Source organism: Gadus morhua, chromosome 22, assembly GCF_902167405.1.
Source record: "Gadus morhua chromosome 22, gadMor3.0, whole genome shotgun sequence".
Taxonomy (NCBI): Eukaryota; Metazoa; Chordata; class Actinopteri; order Gadiformes; family Gadidae; genus Gadus; species Gadus morhua.
The window spans coordinates 21,370,185-21,385,294 of record NC_044069.1 but is presented as its reverse complement, the minus strand read 5'-3'; the positions used below and the strand labels follow the sequence as shown (position 1 = coordinate 21,385,294).

The following is a 15,110-nucleotide window of genomic DNA, read 5'->3' as shown; positions in this document are numbered from 1 at the left end:
ATACCGCCCCTTCCCAACAGATAAAATGTATATACAAAAAATGCATTTGGGAAATCCACATGCATTTAAATCAAGGTGACCAGGATAAAATAAATAATCACACTCGAAACAACGGGGAAATTTTGAAAGTTTTTTTTGTTGTTTTGTTTCAAAATAAAGATCACACAATTGTTTAGAGACAATCTACAACAGTTGTTACAAAAAATAGTTGCCCAGGCAATAAGCATACACAGGTTCTGTTAACTATACACATATGGTTACAGGTGTGCTCGTAGTAAATATACACAAGGCTGCGTCCCCAATGTACACCGCTCCCTGGCGGAGCCTCCATAAACACGTGGACAGTATGATACAGCACGGACAGCACTAGAGAGATGCCAAACAAAGACCCACAGAGAAATCTAAATCAAATCATAACGAGCCAGGATCTCCACTGTACAATCCATAGGGGGGGGTCACCTCTGTGGCAGAGCGAGACGGGGGGCGGTCGGGTTTAAGTTAATTATGAAAAGTGAATGTCTCCGAGCCGCCCCCCGTACACCCAGACAGACGTGTGCGCTTTACAGCAGAACCAGGGGGGGAGGGGGAGATTCCTATAAAAAGTAAAACAAAAAAAAAAATAGATATAAACGTAAACATAAAATAATAGTGAACCTAAATGTTATCGGGGACCTTTGATCGGGAGATCGACGTTTCTTAATTTAAGCAGGGACAAGATAGAGGATAAAACCAAGCGTGGCGAATCTTTGTACACGTACTATGCTGTATAGAAAGGGCTTTTCAAAACAAAAAAATTTGATATTACAATTTACAATATACAACAACTTATATATCACAACCAAGGAGGTGAGAATATACACTGAAATGCACAGGGCTGTTTTTTTTTAACTAATTTTTTTTTCTTCAGAGTGATTCGTTTTTAATTATTTTTCTTCTGATACCAAAAAGGGGTGGTAAAGCACTTTTACATTACAAGGGTTTACAAATGTACAATTATACAGTCAGAAGTATGTGGTCACTACTAAGATACATTATAGATACAGATTCAACATCAAAAACCAGAAAAACTACAAAGTTTTATATATATATTTATATATATATGCAAAGGTCTACACCAAGTATACACGTTATATTTATAGAAGCAAGACCAGAAAACAAATCTCCCATGCTAAATGAGCTCTCTGCTGGTTAGCCCACGGGGGGTGTGTGTGTGTGTGTGTGTGTGTGTGTGTGTGTGTGTGTGTGTGTGTGTGTGTGTGTGTGTGTGTGTGTGTGTGTGTGTGTGTGTGTGTGTGTGTGTGTGTGTGTGTGTGTGTGTGTGTGTGATCTAGGACTGTGACAAATTAAATACTCATCCATCTCATAGTGGTCTCTAGCTGGGGTAACTGAGTGAGGTGAGGAGACGGAGAGAGGGAGGCTTCGTGTGTGTGACCATGTTTACAGCAGTAGCAAAAAGGTGAAGTGATGTTCTAGTTTATACATAACCACAAACACAGGAAACAACCGAAAAGAGGGGCGGGTGGCGTGGGGTCGGGGGGGGGGGGTGCAGACTTACCCGCCCCACCCCCTGAAGCTCAATCCTAATGACCTGGGGGTGGCGGGGGTCACCGAGGACCCCGTGGGTCATCACTCTAAGGCTGTCTGAAGTGAAGGGGGGGGGTGGAGGGCTGAGGGGGAATGAGGAGCAGAGGGGAGAAATAACGGGGGGAGGGAGGGAGGGGGAGGGGGATTTACATAGCATCAAGGACTTAAGGAGCAGGATGGAGGGTCGGGTGGGGGGGTCAGAGTTTACATGATGCCGTTGGGGGGCCCACACAGGGGTCCCAGGTCCACCCCGTTCTTCATGTAGTACTTCTCCAGCTTGGCCAGGATGTGTTTGCCGTACGTGTACTTCCGCAGGGTGGAGATGTGGGGGCGGATCTGCGGAGCGGCACACTGGGTTAGTGGAGGACACGTCCGACAGGGGGGAGCCCGCCTCCGTGTCAAACTGTCCTGTCAGTCTCCCAAACCCACTGCCATAGACGCCTCATAACGAGGGCAGACACCGTCCACACAAGACATGAACACCGTTCCATCATAGTGATTCCATTACGTGTATTTTCAGGCGTAACTTGTCTCTACCTTCCCTAGTCTTTTTTAAAATTTTAATTAAAATGTAAAGTAATGATTTATTTTTCCATTAAAACCGTTACCGTAAAAAAAGAAGAAATCTTCCTTAAATATGCATGAGGATCTCCTTACACACGGTTTATTCTACCGCTTGATCACATCTCCAGGAGTCAGCCGCCACTACTCAGGTGGAAACTCTGCCCCGGGACCTCATTCATTTATACAATCAACGCATAAATCATCCCACTACTTAAATCCCACACTACTGGCAGTACATGACACTTGACCTACCAAACCAACCACCCAGGCTGAGGTCTGGTCACTTCTTGACCAGACCTTCTGGTCAAGAAGTGGTGCTCAGCAGCTACCAGTTAACAGACAATAGCATGTGTTTACCCTTGAGAGTGAGTCCCCTACTGTTACGGTTCTACTCTAAGGCATGATGCATAGTGCATTTACAGCAGTAGTCTCTGTCCCTTCATTGGGACCTCCAACCCTTTCTGACAGGAACCCCCCCCCCCCCTTTACGACAGGAACCCCCCCCCCCCCCTTTACGACAGGAACCACCCCCCCTTTACGACAGGAACCACCCCCCCTTTACGACAGGAACCACCCCCCCTACACGACAGGAACCACCCCCCCTACATGACAGGAACCACCCCCCCTACGACAGGAACCACCCCCCCTACAACAGGAACCACCCCCCCTACGACAGGAACCACCCCCCCTACGACAGGAACCACACCCCCATTATGACAGGAACCACACCCCCTTTATGACAGGAACCACACCCCCTTTATGACAGGAACCACACCCCCTTTATGACAGGAACCACACCCCCTTTATGACAGGAACCACACCCCCTTTATGACAGGAACCACACCCCCTTTATGACAGGAACCACACCCCCTTTATGACAGGAACCCACACCCCCTTTATGACAGGAACCCACACCCCCTTTATGACAGGAACCCACACCCCCTTTATGACAGGAACCCACACCCCCTTTATGACAGGACCCCCACCCCCTTTATGACAGGACCCCCACCCCTTTATGACCGGACCCTCCCCCCTTTATGACAGGACCCTCCCCCCTTTATGACAGGAACCACACCCCCTTATAACAGGAACCACACCCCCTTCGAGAGATACCGCTGTTATTTTACGGATTTCTAACCCCTTTACAGCTGAACCCCACCCCCTTTATGAAATAAATCTCAGCCCCTTGGCAACAAATCTCACCCTTGTACAACAGTTACTCCTCCCTTCGCAGCAGAGACCCCACCCTTTAAACGGAGACCCCATGTGCGGCCCACCTTGTGCATGACAATCTTGCGCTGGGTGGGCTCGGCCACGTCGATCATCTTCTGCACCACGTAGTTGGCGTACTGGTCCTTCATCATGGTGTATAAGGCACTGTGGGGACCCTCCGTCAGGATGCACACCTCGTCGATCAGCACCGCCCGCTCCGCCCGCGACGCGTGGGTCACACACTTCTCCACCACGTTGCTGCGGACGGGGGCGAGCAAAAAATAAACAAAGTGTTGCGGGGTTAGTGGGTGAGTGAGAGAGAGCGGCAGGTAGAGCGTCGAGGAGGCGCTCTGCCTCTGGTCAATAAACCTCTGTTGTCAACACAGTAACCCTACGTGACGTGCTCTAGTTGGAATGGAAAAGGAGAAACGATCCGTTGATTCAACTAAGATTCTGTTCTCCGTTCTGTGCCGGCTCCGGTCCAGGCAGGGAGAGACAGCGTGAAGAGACAGCGTGAAGAGACAGCGTGAAGAGACAGCGTGAAGAGACAGCGTGAAGAGACAGCGTGAAGAGACAGCGTGAAGAGACAGCGTGAAGATACAGCGTGAAGATATAGCGTGAAGATACAGCGTGAAGATACAGCGTGAAGATACAGTGTGAAGAGACAGCGTGGAGATACAGCGTGGAGATACAGCGTGGAGAGACAGCGTGAAGATACAGCTTGAAGAGACAGCGTGAAGATACAGCGTGAAGATACAGCGTGGAGAGACAGCGTGAAGATACGACCTGAAGATACAGTATGAATCGATTTTCTCTTCCCCCCCACACGGTTGGAGGAGCCGGTCAAGAGGCTATGGAACGCCACGCGGTCAGTAATAATAATAATAATAATAAGAATAAATCAGACTCGGGAGTGTAGCTCCCGGCTTCTGGCCCCATATAGGGTTTCATCATCTTCATCAACTGTCCCACTCCTTGATTAAAAAAACGCAAGTGAGTTGCCAGCAACTGTTGCCTGAATAGCAGCCCACGCTCTTCACCTCTTACAGACTTTGAATATTGCATCATATTTACATTCAGCAGACGTTTTCATCCAAAGAGACTTACAACCATTCGGTCACACACCGACAGCAACGAGTCAACCACGCGGGGCGACAGCCAGCTCGTCAGGAGCAGTCAGGGTGAGGCGTCTCGCTCAGGGACACCTCCACACACCGGGCCGGGTATCGAACTAGCAACCTTCCGGTTACCAGTCAACCTGCTCTACCTTCTGAGCTACTGTCGCCCCCACATATTCATCGCAAGAACAAAAGTATAGCAATTGGTTTGTCTCCCGGTATCTCACCGCCCTTAGAGTGAGAGTGGTTTTGCTTTTTGATGTTTCTTCTGCCGGTTTATTTTCTTACCTCGCAAATTTGTGCTGGCTGAGGCCCAGCACGTTGCCTCTGATCTCTGCTACAATCTTGCTCTTGTCCTCGGCCCGGCCGTGCTCCAGCACGTGTTGGATCACGTAGTTACCATACTGGTCCTGGAGAAGGCACACACACACACACACACAGTCAGCGACAACGCCTCGGGACACCAGCCGGTGGCCTTGATACTTCAAGCATGGAGAAAACAAATGATAAAAACAGGTTAAAAAGGGTTTTTGGGCGAGGGACAGGGAGGGACTCTGTTTATGTCCTCAGTCGTTTGTCAGAATGTGAGCCAGCTGGGAGAGGGGATAAGAGAAAGGGGTGTGTGTGTGTGTGTGTGTGTGTGTGTGTGTGTGTGTGTGTGTGTGTGTGTGTGTGTGTGTGTGTGTGTGTGTGTGTGTGTGTGTGTGTGTGTGTGTGTGTGTGTGTGTGTGTGGTACCTGCACCAGCTGCTCTGTGTGCTGATGGAGCTCCTCCAGAATGGGCAGAGTCTGTTCCGGAAGGCAGTGTTCTAGAATGCGCTGAATCACACGGCACCCGTACGGATGGGTGGAGAGGGCAAACACCTGCGACCACACACACACACACACACACACACACACACACACACACACACACACACACACACACACACACACACACACACACACACACACACACACACACACACACACACACACACACACACACACACACACAGTCAGTCGATGAAGGGGGTGGGGTCATGGGACTCAACCACGTAACAACTCCTTTGCCGTCGCCACCGTTGCTGCTAAATACGGAGGCCCGTGTTGCAGCACTTAGAGAAGTGTGGTGGTCCTCCATGGAGACATTAGAGGGGCCCGCTCACTGGAATACACTCAGGGCCTCCAGGAGGAGGAGAGTAATACTCTTTCTTTCTGACTCATAGCTCGTCACAGCCGGCTAGCAAAGCGCCGCAGGGCAGGTGAGGGAGAACTCCTCCTGTTTGAGCTTTGAGCTTCACAAACAAAACCAGAGCTGCAGGCTGGGAACGCACGCAGCTCTGGAGGGAGAGGAGAGAGTGGGATTTAAGATAATACATACAACTTGGAAAACAGAAAAAATGAATGATAAAAAAACCGAGACGGCGTGTGCGCCGGCACAGTGGAGTAGCGCTGGAGAAAATAAAAAAAAGCCTAACTGACAGGCTGCTCTGATTAACACTTTGAGCAGCCTGCGCGTAGCTTCCCAGCCTCCCTCACACGTTGTGCTAATGTGACATTTAGCGAGCGCGCTGCCAAGATGGCGGCTGCCACAGGGGGGGCTGAGGATTCTGGTTGTCACAGCAACGCGTCTACCCCGTCCTCCCTCGACAGCGACAGATGTTTTACTGCCGGAGCCAGGTGTTGGGAAAAGTGCCGCTTTGAATATAACTAGCAGCAGCCTGTTACAGGCGCCTGAGTAGCCTGTACATTCCCACGCGGGCAACCGTGTTCACACAGAACCTGAACGCCATTGACAAAGTGACTGCCTTCACATCCTTGGCAGAGCGTTGACTCAAGACATTGATTTCCATCAGAGACATTTGAAACAGAACAATGTCTGCTACACCATCAAATGGTACCACTAACAATAATATCTATATATAGCCATCGTGTGGTCTCTTTGAGTCGGGGGCGGACGACTGATATTTAGAGAGGCGGTTTGCGAGACGGGCCCTCACCTGGGCCTTGAAGGCGTCGATGATGAAGTGCAGGGCGTGCGGCTGCACACACTCGATGCACTTCTGCACCACGTGGTTCCCGTTCTGGTCCTTCACACACTTGAGCACGTGGCCGTCCAGCTCCCGCACCATCTCGCTCTGCCCAGCGCCGGAGGGGAGAGACCAGGGGGGGACAGAGAGTACAGAGGTCAGATACGACCCAGGAGCACGCCTCAGTGGGGATCCCAGACCTAGAACTAAAAGAAAACCACGATTCATGCAGCACGTTGACTCCGAGGAGACTTCTTGCCAACACAGCCACCCGGACCCCCCGCCCACACAGACACAACCTGGCATTAACCTTTCCTCTCGACTCCCCAAGACCCTCCCACCCGGGACCCATTCCGAGCAGTGCCAGCACCTGCGGCCGCACATCAGGCCGCGTAAACGGCGGCCCCATCAGCGTCATTCAGGGCTGCAGATAGGCCGCCGGCGGGGGGGCCACGCCTGCCGGAGGAGACGCTCCTCCACCCGCCGCTAACCCAGAATTAAATCAGCCCCCCCCCCCCCGCCTTTAACAAGCCGGGGCTGATTGGAACAACGGGCGCGGTGATGAAGGTGTGCCGGGAGAGGACTCACGATGACCTGCTGCTCCGAGGGGATGAACTCCAGAGCCTTCTGGATGACCCGGCAGCCGTACATCTGCAGGGCCAGGGACAGCACGTGGCCGCGGATCCTCTCCGCCAGGGCCAGCTTCTGGTCCAGGCTGCCAAACTGCACCAGGGAACACAGACAGACACACACCAATGACGTGATGTAGGTACAACTCAAGAGACTGGGGGATCCTAGAGATAGATGCGTCTCGATGGTGCCTCGTTAAGGATCCCACATGCTATAAAAGGATTCTTATGTCATTACTATGGCTACATTTCCATGGCACCCATTAGGCTAGACGGTAACGCCGTCGTGTTGACACATGGATTGCTCCCGTGAGGGATATCCAAACATGGGCGTCCATGGAGGAAGGAGACAGCGGTACAAGTGCCAAAACGCATCCCGAGATGCTATTCAGAGAGCCTTGTGTGGTCATCCGACACTCGTGAGGTCATGCATATTCCCCAAACATTTTGACTTAGTAGTTTATGTTGTAGCCGTCCTTTTAGGGGTTTGTGCCCTGACATCACACGGACCCACGGGACCACGTCCCCCGCGACATACCTCAAAGAACTTCTGGATGACGTAGTTCCCGAACACATCCACCATGAGCTGGTAGGCGGCCTGCAGGATCTCGCTGAAGACCAGCTGGCGCTCGGCGGAGCTGGCTCGCTCCAGCTTCAACTGGATGAACCTGGGAGTCCAACGAAAAGGAATAGCACATATTTGACTTGATGACTGGGATCAACTTAAAAAAAGAAAAGGGCCCTAATTTGAGCAGCCTCCCCATAGGAATGCACCGACGGGTAGGCTGAGCCAGCAGTCTCCCATCGCTGTGAGTAGTACACACACACAGGGTGAACCAGCGCCTTCCTCTCTCACAGTCTGCCAGTGTTTATTCCCCTGAGTGCCACTGAACCCTGTGGTCGACCACCACGGGCGGTGAAACACCGAGCGCAGTGCGCCGGGCCGCCTGCGTGCCTCGCTGGGCACACGGGAGCGGGGTGGTAAAGAAGGGACGGCATGTGATTAGGGCTTTAGGGGGAAAGGAAACGAGTGTCGTGCTGAAATTAGAAGGGGACACAAAGGGAGTCATTGAGCGGGCGTCTCCTCACATGACGCAAGTAATGAAAAAGATGCAGCTCTTCATAGACCAACACATAATCCAGATGGCATACGGCATGTCCCGCGCAAACCATGACGCCGTGGCCAACCCAGCAGGCCGGCTAATGGAAAGGAGCCCAGAGGAGCAGGCCGCCGCCGCCGCAGCAGCAGCTGCGTATGGTTCGAGTTAATGGCGGTCATGCTACGTTTTTAGCTTGCGGTGAAGCGTTTCTTCTCAAAAACAAAGGACGCATTGAAATCCCAACAGGGCTTCGACTGTTAACGGCAGTATCGCTTGTTGCCTCTCGCTAACAAGTGTGAGGACAACATCTCCGCCGGGGCCAACGTTGAGCTCTTCAGTACAATGGGGCCCTGTGTTTTGACAGCATAGGTGAAGTCTTGATGACGTCCACTAATGCATGAGTATATTAGCCATTGTTCCTTTTTGTTTGGGGGAATCGCGAGTGAACAGACGAGGCACGCCCGTCCTTCATTGCTGGGTTTTTTCCGTTCGTTCACACCAACCTCATGAATACAACTGAACATATGAAAGTGCCACTACAGCCAAATCAATTCAGTCAATTAAGAAATGTTGCTTTAGTGGATGGCTAGATCTTAAAAAGGTGCAAAGTAGGGCCGTTAGATATGACAGTGTATATTGGGGGACGAGAGAGAAATGGCTATCAATAGATATTTCCTAACTTTGTTTTACTTTAAAAAGGCAACATATTATACCACCAGGTGCGAGTGTGGTTAGCCGTTACAAGCCGTTTTGAGATTCTGCCTCTTCTGACATCATAAGTGACTGCAGCAAACGTTCCTTATCTATCCGTCATACATCTAGGTGGACACGCCCGCTTGTGATGTCAGAAGAGGCAGAATCTCAAAACGGCTTGTAACTGCTCATCACACTGGTGGTATAATAGGTATAATAGGTCGATTTTACGTCCTTCTGACCCTGCTATGCGCTCACTACACGTGCTCGACGAATAGAGAAGCCGACACCGAGCCGTGTGACCCAGTATTAAGCTCCCCGCAACAGGCAGAGTCAAAAGATGATCGACATTCAAGAAAAGGGTTGAAAACAAAAGAAAATTGAAAATGAATTTGAAGAACTCTTTGTGTGTGCATATATATGCCGCTCGTTCTAGACAGAAAGAACTTTTACACAACAAAGTACCTGTGGACAAGCAGAGCTACTTCGATAACTTAATTTGTTATTGGCCATCTATTGGAGATTTCTGAAACTTGTAACAGTGTTTTTATATTCAATGTTGACTGTACTTATATTGTTTACTGGCTGAAGTACTGGAGATTTCTGAAACGTAGTGTCCTTTTGGTTTTATATTCATAACCGTTTGATGTTATGTCAGAGAGATATTTGAAGAGGTAGTTGAAGAGAGTTGATTTACTTAAGTGAGCAGCTGTAAGTGAGCAGCTGTAAGTGAGCAGCGGAACCAGCCCTGACTAAACAACTCCTGAGAGGAGGGCAAACCTCACACAAACCAACTACCAAGTCCACCCCCACAACCTCACACAAACAAGAGCCTGCCAGCGCGTGCTTTGAATAGCTAGGAGGGACGGTAGTAGTGATGGTGGGCAAGACTGCGGGGGTTACAGGGGAGAACAAGGAGATTGATACGTGCAGAACGGTTCAATGTGGCCTTGAAGGGGAACAACATAGTTATTCTATCCCCTCTATCGACGAGCCTCCAGACAACCTGTGGTGCGCCAAAGCAGCAAAAACTACAAGACCATCCTTTAAGTGGTGGAGCAAGAAGGGGTTTTAGCGTGCGTGGATGGGGCTTGAGAGTTAATAAAACAGCAATTGGTTTTCGAGGCTATGCAGTCAGACAGCCCGGGGATAGATTGTATTTCTTCTCCATCCAGGTTCAGAGAGCGAGCAGAGGCAGACGAAGGTGGAGATTAATTTTGTTTGCGAGTGGAGTTTTCATTGGTATCGACATGCCTGGATCAATGCCTGCTGCCCACCGCTAGGAGATGAATGCATCTTTAATATTAGGTCCCTACTTTTTACTGTCTGAGTGTGGGGGGGGCCCGGTGCTCTGGCGGGCAGGGCCATTTGACTCCCCACTCAAAAAGTTGGAGGTTTGGACCCTAATGTCCACATTCTGCCTTTAGGGAGACAATATTTGGGGTGAGACACCTGCTACACGACTAGTGGAAAGTTAATATGTGCGTGTACGCATTCTTCTGCTCCAGGTAGTACCATGATGACGCATGTGTGTGCTTGACATGTGAATAGTGCGTGTTTGCATGTATGAGACGTGTATAGCGCATGTGTGGTTGAGGGCTGAATTCAATAATGAACATCTCATGTGTGTGCACATGAGATGCGTGAATAGTGTGCATGAGATGTGTACAGTGTGCGTGCGTGTGTGTAGGATATTTGTATAGGGCGTGTGTGGGCGTGCATGTGTAGATGAGATGTGTACAGATTGTGTGTGCATGCGTTAGGTGTGTAGTGTGTGTTCCTGCTGACCTGCTGGTCCTGGCTGAACTCCATGATGTGTGTGTGTGTGCGTACGTGTGCGTTAGGTGTGTGGTGTGTGTACCTGCTGCCGTGCTGGTCCTGGCTGAACTCCATGATGTGTGTGTGTGTGCGTACGTGTGCGTTAGGTGTGTGGTGTGTGTACCTGCTGCCGTGCTGGTCCTGGCTGAACTCCATGATGTGTGTGTGTGCGTACGTGTGCGTTAGGTGTGTGGTGTGTGTACCTGCTGCCGTGCTGGTCCTGGCTGAACTCCATGATGTGTGTGTGTGCGTACGTGTGCGTTAGGTGTGTGGTGTGTGTACCTGCTGCCGTGCTGGTCCTGGCTGAACTCCATGATGTGCCCGGCGATGTCCCTCAGCTGCAGGTTGGGGTAGCGGTTGTTCCTGAAGTCCTCCAGCAGGCGGCTGCGGCCCGACGGCATCACGTCCGACATGCCGTAGCGTAGCCGTGACGACGGGAACAGCTGACTGCTGGGGGAGAAGAGGGAGGAGCCGGAGCTGGCGGCACTGCGGTACTTGGCCTCGGCGCCCGGTGCGGCGGAGATGAACCGCCCGCTGCCATTGGTCAGACCTCCTGCACAGGGGAGGGGACACAGGATGTCACGGCACAGTTCATTGGATGACGAGTAAAAACAAATTGCCTTTATTTTACACGTCTGGCTATAAAACAAGACAATGTTTACGTTAAAATAACCTTTCCTTTGTTTGGCCAATCAGCCCAAATTGAGAGTGAGTGAGTGAGTGAGTGAGTGAGTGAGTGAGTGAGAGGGTGAGTGAGTGAGTGAGTGAGTGAGTTCGAGGGTGAGTGTGTGAGTGAGTCATCTGGGAACTGAAACAGAGCTCACGTAACAAGCACCACATGGACGCAACACTGGAGAAATAACTGCAGTAGAATGGAAATTGTTTGGCTGGCATTAATCCTTGTCCGGCAGCGACTGTACTCGCAGCATCGCTACGCGATTACTGCCGACACGGCGAAATGACTCCATTTGTTTTAGTTACAGACTTCTCTCTCGAAAAGACCTTTGGAGTTGAGCAATGGGTGCCAACACCTCTCCACTCGCCTGCTGGTTCGCGGCCAGCCGTTTGATTTAGGAATGCGTGCGGCGTTGAAGACGTTCAGCTGGTCTGCCAGGTGAGGGAATTAATCTGAGCGCAGGCGGCCCAGCCAGCGCCGTAATAACTGCTTGTCACATTAGCATGTAAATGGCTTTCACATCCTTCACAACACAGGCTGAAAAGAGGCTGTGATTTAAATGCCATTGATGCGTTCCTAAGTAAATAATAACAAGGCGTTGGAGACGACTGAACGGAGCAAACATTGTGATTGGCACGCACACAGAAACACACACACTAACCGAGGTTCAGGTTGGATGAGGAGCTGTGATTGGACAGGGAGGGCGGGGGTGTGAGGGAGTGGGAGGGGCCCTGGTTGGGGAGGGGCATGCCGACTGGGCCGGGCGAGGAGCTGAAGCCCAGGGTTCCGTTGTAGAACCCTCCGTGGCCAATAGGGGTGAGGCTGGAGGGCGTGCGCTTGTACAGGTCACTGCTGCCCGTCAGGGAGTCCCGCCTGGAGCCACCGCCACCGCTCGAGTTCGCCACTAGGGGGAGACAAAAACGAATGTTAAGGCCTTTTTGGGGAAGCCTGGCAATCATTGAATTCAAAGTGAAGTTGATGGAGGGTAGAGGGGTTAATACCCATAATTCTTCAGGCTTCCACGACATCAGATGACGGTATACACAAGGTACGATTTTCGATATTTTTTTTACGATACAATACAATTTTTTTATATATATTAAATATAAATATATTTAATACGATTATTTCGTGAATCATGGGATGTACTTATTCTAGAAATGCATGTCCTCTATAAATCCCACATGATTAGCTTCTCACCCCATGTTTCCTCCTTGGGTGAGGGTGCGATCCAAATGCGGTCGCAGCGGACCACAAAAACGTTTAATATTCAAACCTCGGACGGCGAAGCAGTCAACCGTTACTGCTGTTCTGCCTGCCTCCCCTAATATTACCGTCCTGCCCTGGTCCACTACAGTGATATGCGGTTTGCAGTCCATCTTCTGCCTGAATAATGTTGGTACACTTTCAGGCGGCTAGCACTCGGATTGATTCGTTTCCATTGATATAAATGTAACGCTCGAGTCGCTATTGAGCAGGAGATTCAACAGCATTTTTTATATATATTTTTTATTCTTTTTCAGATCATCAGCACGCACATCAATAAAAAAATAAAAAAATAAATAAATAAATAGAGATGTGCAGAACAATTCCTCTACAGAGGAACTGTGTTAAAGGTTACCTGAATGCCTGACTAGGTGCAGAGGGTCGTTATGACTGAGCTGTGTTATTTCCCGTTTACAATATGGCAAATATATGGCAAAAAATAACAGATCCTGCTCTGATATCGATTTCGGCATTTCTTTATTTTTTTTGTTATTTATAAGCTTCATTTTCTATTGTTTATGCATATTGAAGTAGCATTCAATTTCTTATTTTTCCTATTGTCAATATGGTAGGCCCTACATCTGTACGCACCGTTTTGTGAAAAAAGAAAAAGAAGAAAAAAGTAAACAAACGCGCCCTACTTACGGTAGTCCCTACCTGCGGTCCCAAAGCCGCCCAGTGTGGCCCCCAGTGTGGCCCCCAGAGAGGAGGAGGTGGGCTGGTTGAAGCCCAGGGAGGCGGAGCCGGGGCCCGGCTGCCCGGAGCCCTGAGAGAAGAGGGAGGAGCTCTGGGAGGAGGAGCTGAGGGAGGAGGAGCCGTAGAAGGAGCTGCCGCCCAGCGCGCCGCCGGGGCCCCCCTGCTGCTGCTGCTGCTGGGACTGCATGCCGCGGAAGGGCCCGTTGGCCCCGCCCCCGAGGCCACCCCCGCCCCCGTTGGCCGAGGCGGCGGCCGCTGCGACTGGACGGAGACAGCCATCAACATTAATGTAACAGACGCTACCGCTCAAAAGGCTGGGCTCAGACGGTTTCATGTTTCCCATGAAACTCACTTTTATTACACAGATTCCAGCTGTGCCAAAAACATGTACTGTGCTTTTCCTTAAAAATTACATTTGAATACATTTTTAAGTCAACCCAAACTTTAAGACGGTAGTTAACGTCAGTTGGTCGACATTTTTAAACACTGATAACAGACGATCAGGGATGCTAATCCTTTACATAATGAGATGAAAATCATCACGTAGATATAAATAAATTACTTAAATGTCATCTTCACTTAGATTCAAAGGCTGCACTATAGTAAAGGGAAGTGACAGTTTAATTATTTACCTGGACTATCTTCTTGGCAATCAGATTTCCATTAGTAATGACATAATAATGGAGACTAAATTGTTCCTTAAGTGCATTTGATATCATATGTATAAAAAAAAAATAAGAATACAGTCTTGAATGTATTATCCCACGCCTCATTTTACCGACATCTGAAACGTACCTTGACACAAAGACAGAGAGAGAGACAGAGAGAGAGACAGACAGACAGAGAGAGAGACAGACAGAGAGACAAAGACAAAGAGAGAGACAGAGACAGAGAGAGAGACAGAGACAGAGAGACACGGAAGGAGAGACAAAGACAAAGAGAAAGACAGAGACAGAGAGAGAGAGAGACAGAGACAGACCGAGAGAGAGGGAAAGACAAACAGTGCTAGAGAGACAGACCGAGAGAGAGAGAGACAGACAGTGACAGACAGACAGGCCGAGAGAGAGACAGACAGACGAGAGAGAGACAAAGAAAGACAGACAGGCCGAGAGAGAGACAGACAGACGAGAGAGAGCGAGAGAGAGACAAAGACAGGCCGACAGAGAGAGAGAGAGACACAGACAGGCCGAGAGAGAGACAGACAGACGAGAGAGAGCGAGAGAGAGACAAAGACAGGCCGACAGAGAGAGAGGGAGAGACAGACAGTGACCGATTGAGACAGAGACAGAGCATCAGGTGTTGTACCTGCTTGTGCGGCGGAGGGAGATATGATGACCGAGGCGGGGGCCATGAGGCGCACGGGGCCGTTCCGCCCTCCAGTGTTGACCACCAGGGCCCCCGTCTGGTCGTAGTAGGCCGCCGGGGCCAGGACCGGGTAGCCTGGCGGAGGGAGGAGGGCACCGTCAGAGAGGGCCGCAACATGGCTGCAACATGGCCGACCGTGTCTTACAGGGGGGGGGTCATGACTCACCAGGGACGCCGGCTGCCAGACCCTGACCGAAGGCAAGGGCCGAGTTGACCGCTGCCGCGGCAACCATCTGGTCATTCTGTTGGCCTTGCTGTCCCTGACCGGGGGTCAAAGGTCGCTGGTTACCGCCACCCCGCATGACCTTGGAGAGAGGGGGCAATAGCAGAGGACGTGATGAGCACGCATGAGGCAGCTGAAATCCTGGTGGTGATAGC

At 50.6% G+C, this 15,110-nt stretch overlaps 1 protein-coding gene across 7 annotated transcripts in view; it reads right to left on the bottom strand.

The window, feature by feature from the left end:
- Positions 1-117: 117 nt before the first annotated feature.
- The window catches only part of pum1 (pumilio RNA-binding family member 1), a 31,303-nt gene continuing 16,310 nt past the window's right edge, over positions 118-15,110 (bottom strand). For 3 of the 7 annotated variants that reach the window (XM_030346504.1, XM_030346506.1, XM_030346505.1), the window contains exons 12-23: positions 14,899-15,037; positions 14,673-14,807; positions 13,317-13,628; positions 12,067-12,309; positions 11,012-11,282; positions 7,657-7,786; positions 7,078-7,212; positions 6,460-6,597; positions 5,216-5,341; positions 4,767-4,888; positions 3,426-3,618; positions 118-1,920 (exon numbers count right to left, since the gene is read on the bottom strand). In XM_030346504.1, coding sequence (XP_030202364.1) covers positions 1,789-1,920; positions 3,426-3,618; positions 4,767-4,888; positions 5,216-5,341; positions 6,460-6,597; positions 7,078-7,212; positions 7,657-7,786; positions 11,012-11,282; positions 12,067-12,309; positions 13,317-13,628; positions 14,673-14,807; positions 14,899-15,037 — 2,076 coding nt within the window. In that variant the 3' untranslated portion in view covers positions 118-1,788. Of the gene's footprint in view, positions 1,921-3,425; positions 3,619-4,766; positions 4,889-5,215; positions 5,342-6,459; positions 6,598-6,674; positions 6,696-7,077; positions 7,213-7,656; positions 7,787-11,011; positions 11,283-12,066; positions 12,310-13,316; positions 13,629-14,672; positions 14,808-14,898; positions 15,038-15,110 lie in introns of those variants that run through there. The other 4 variants (XM_030346507.1, XM_030346508.1, XM_030346510.1 and 1 more) reach the window with 2 other exon arrangements.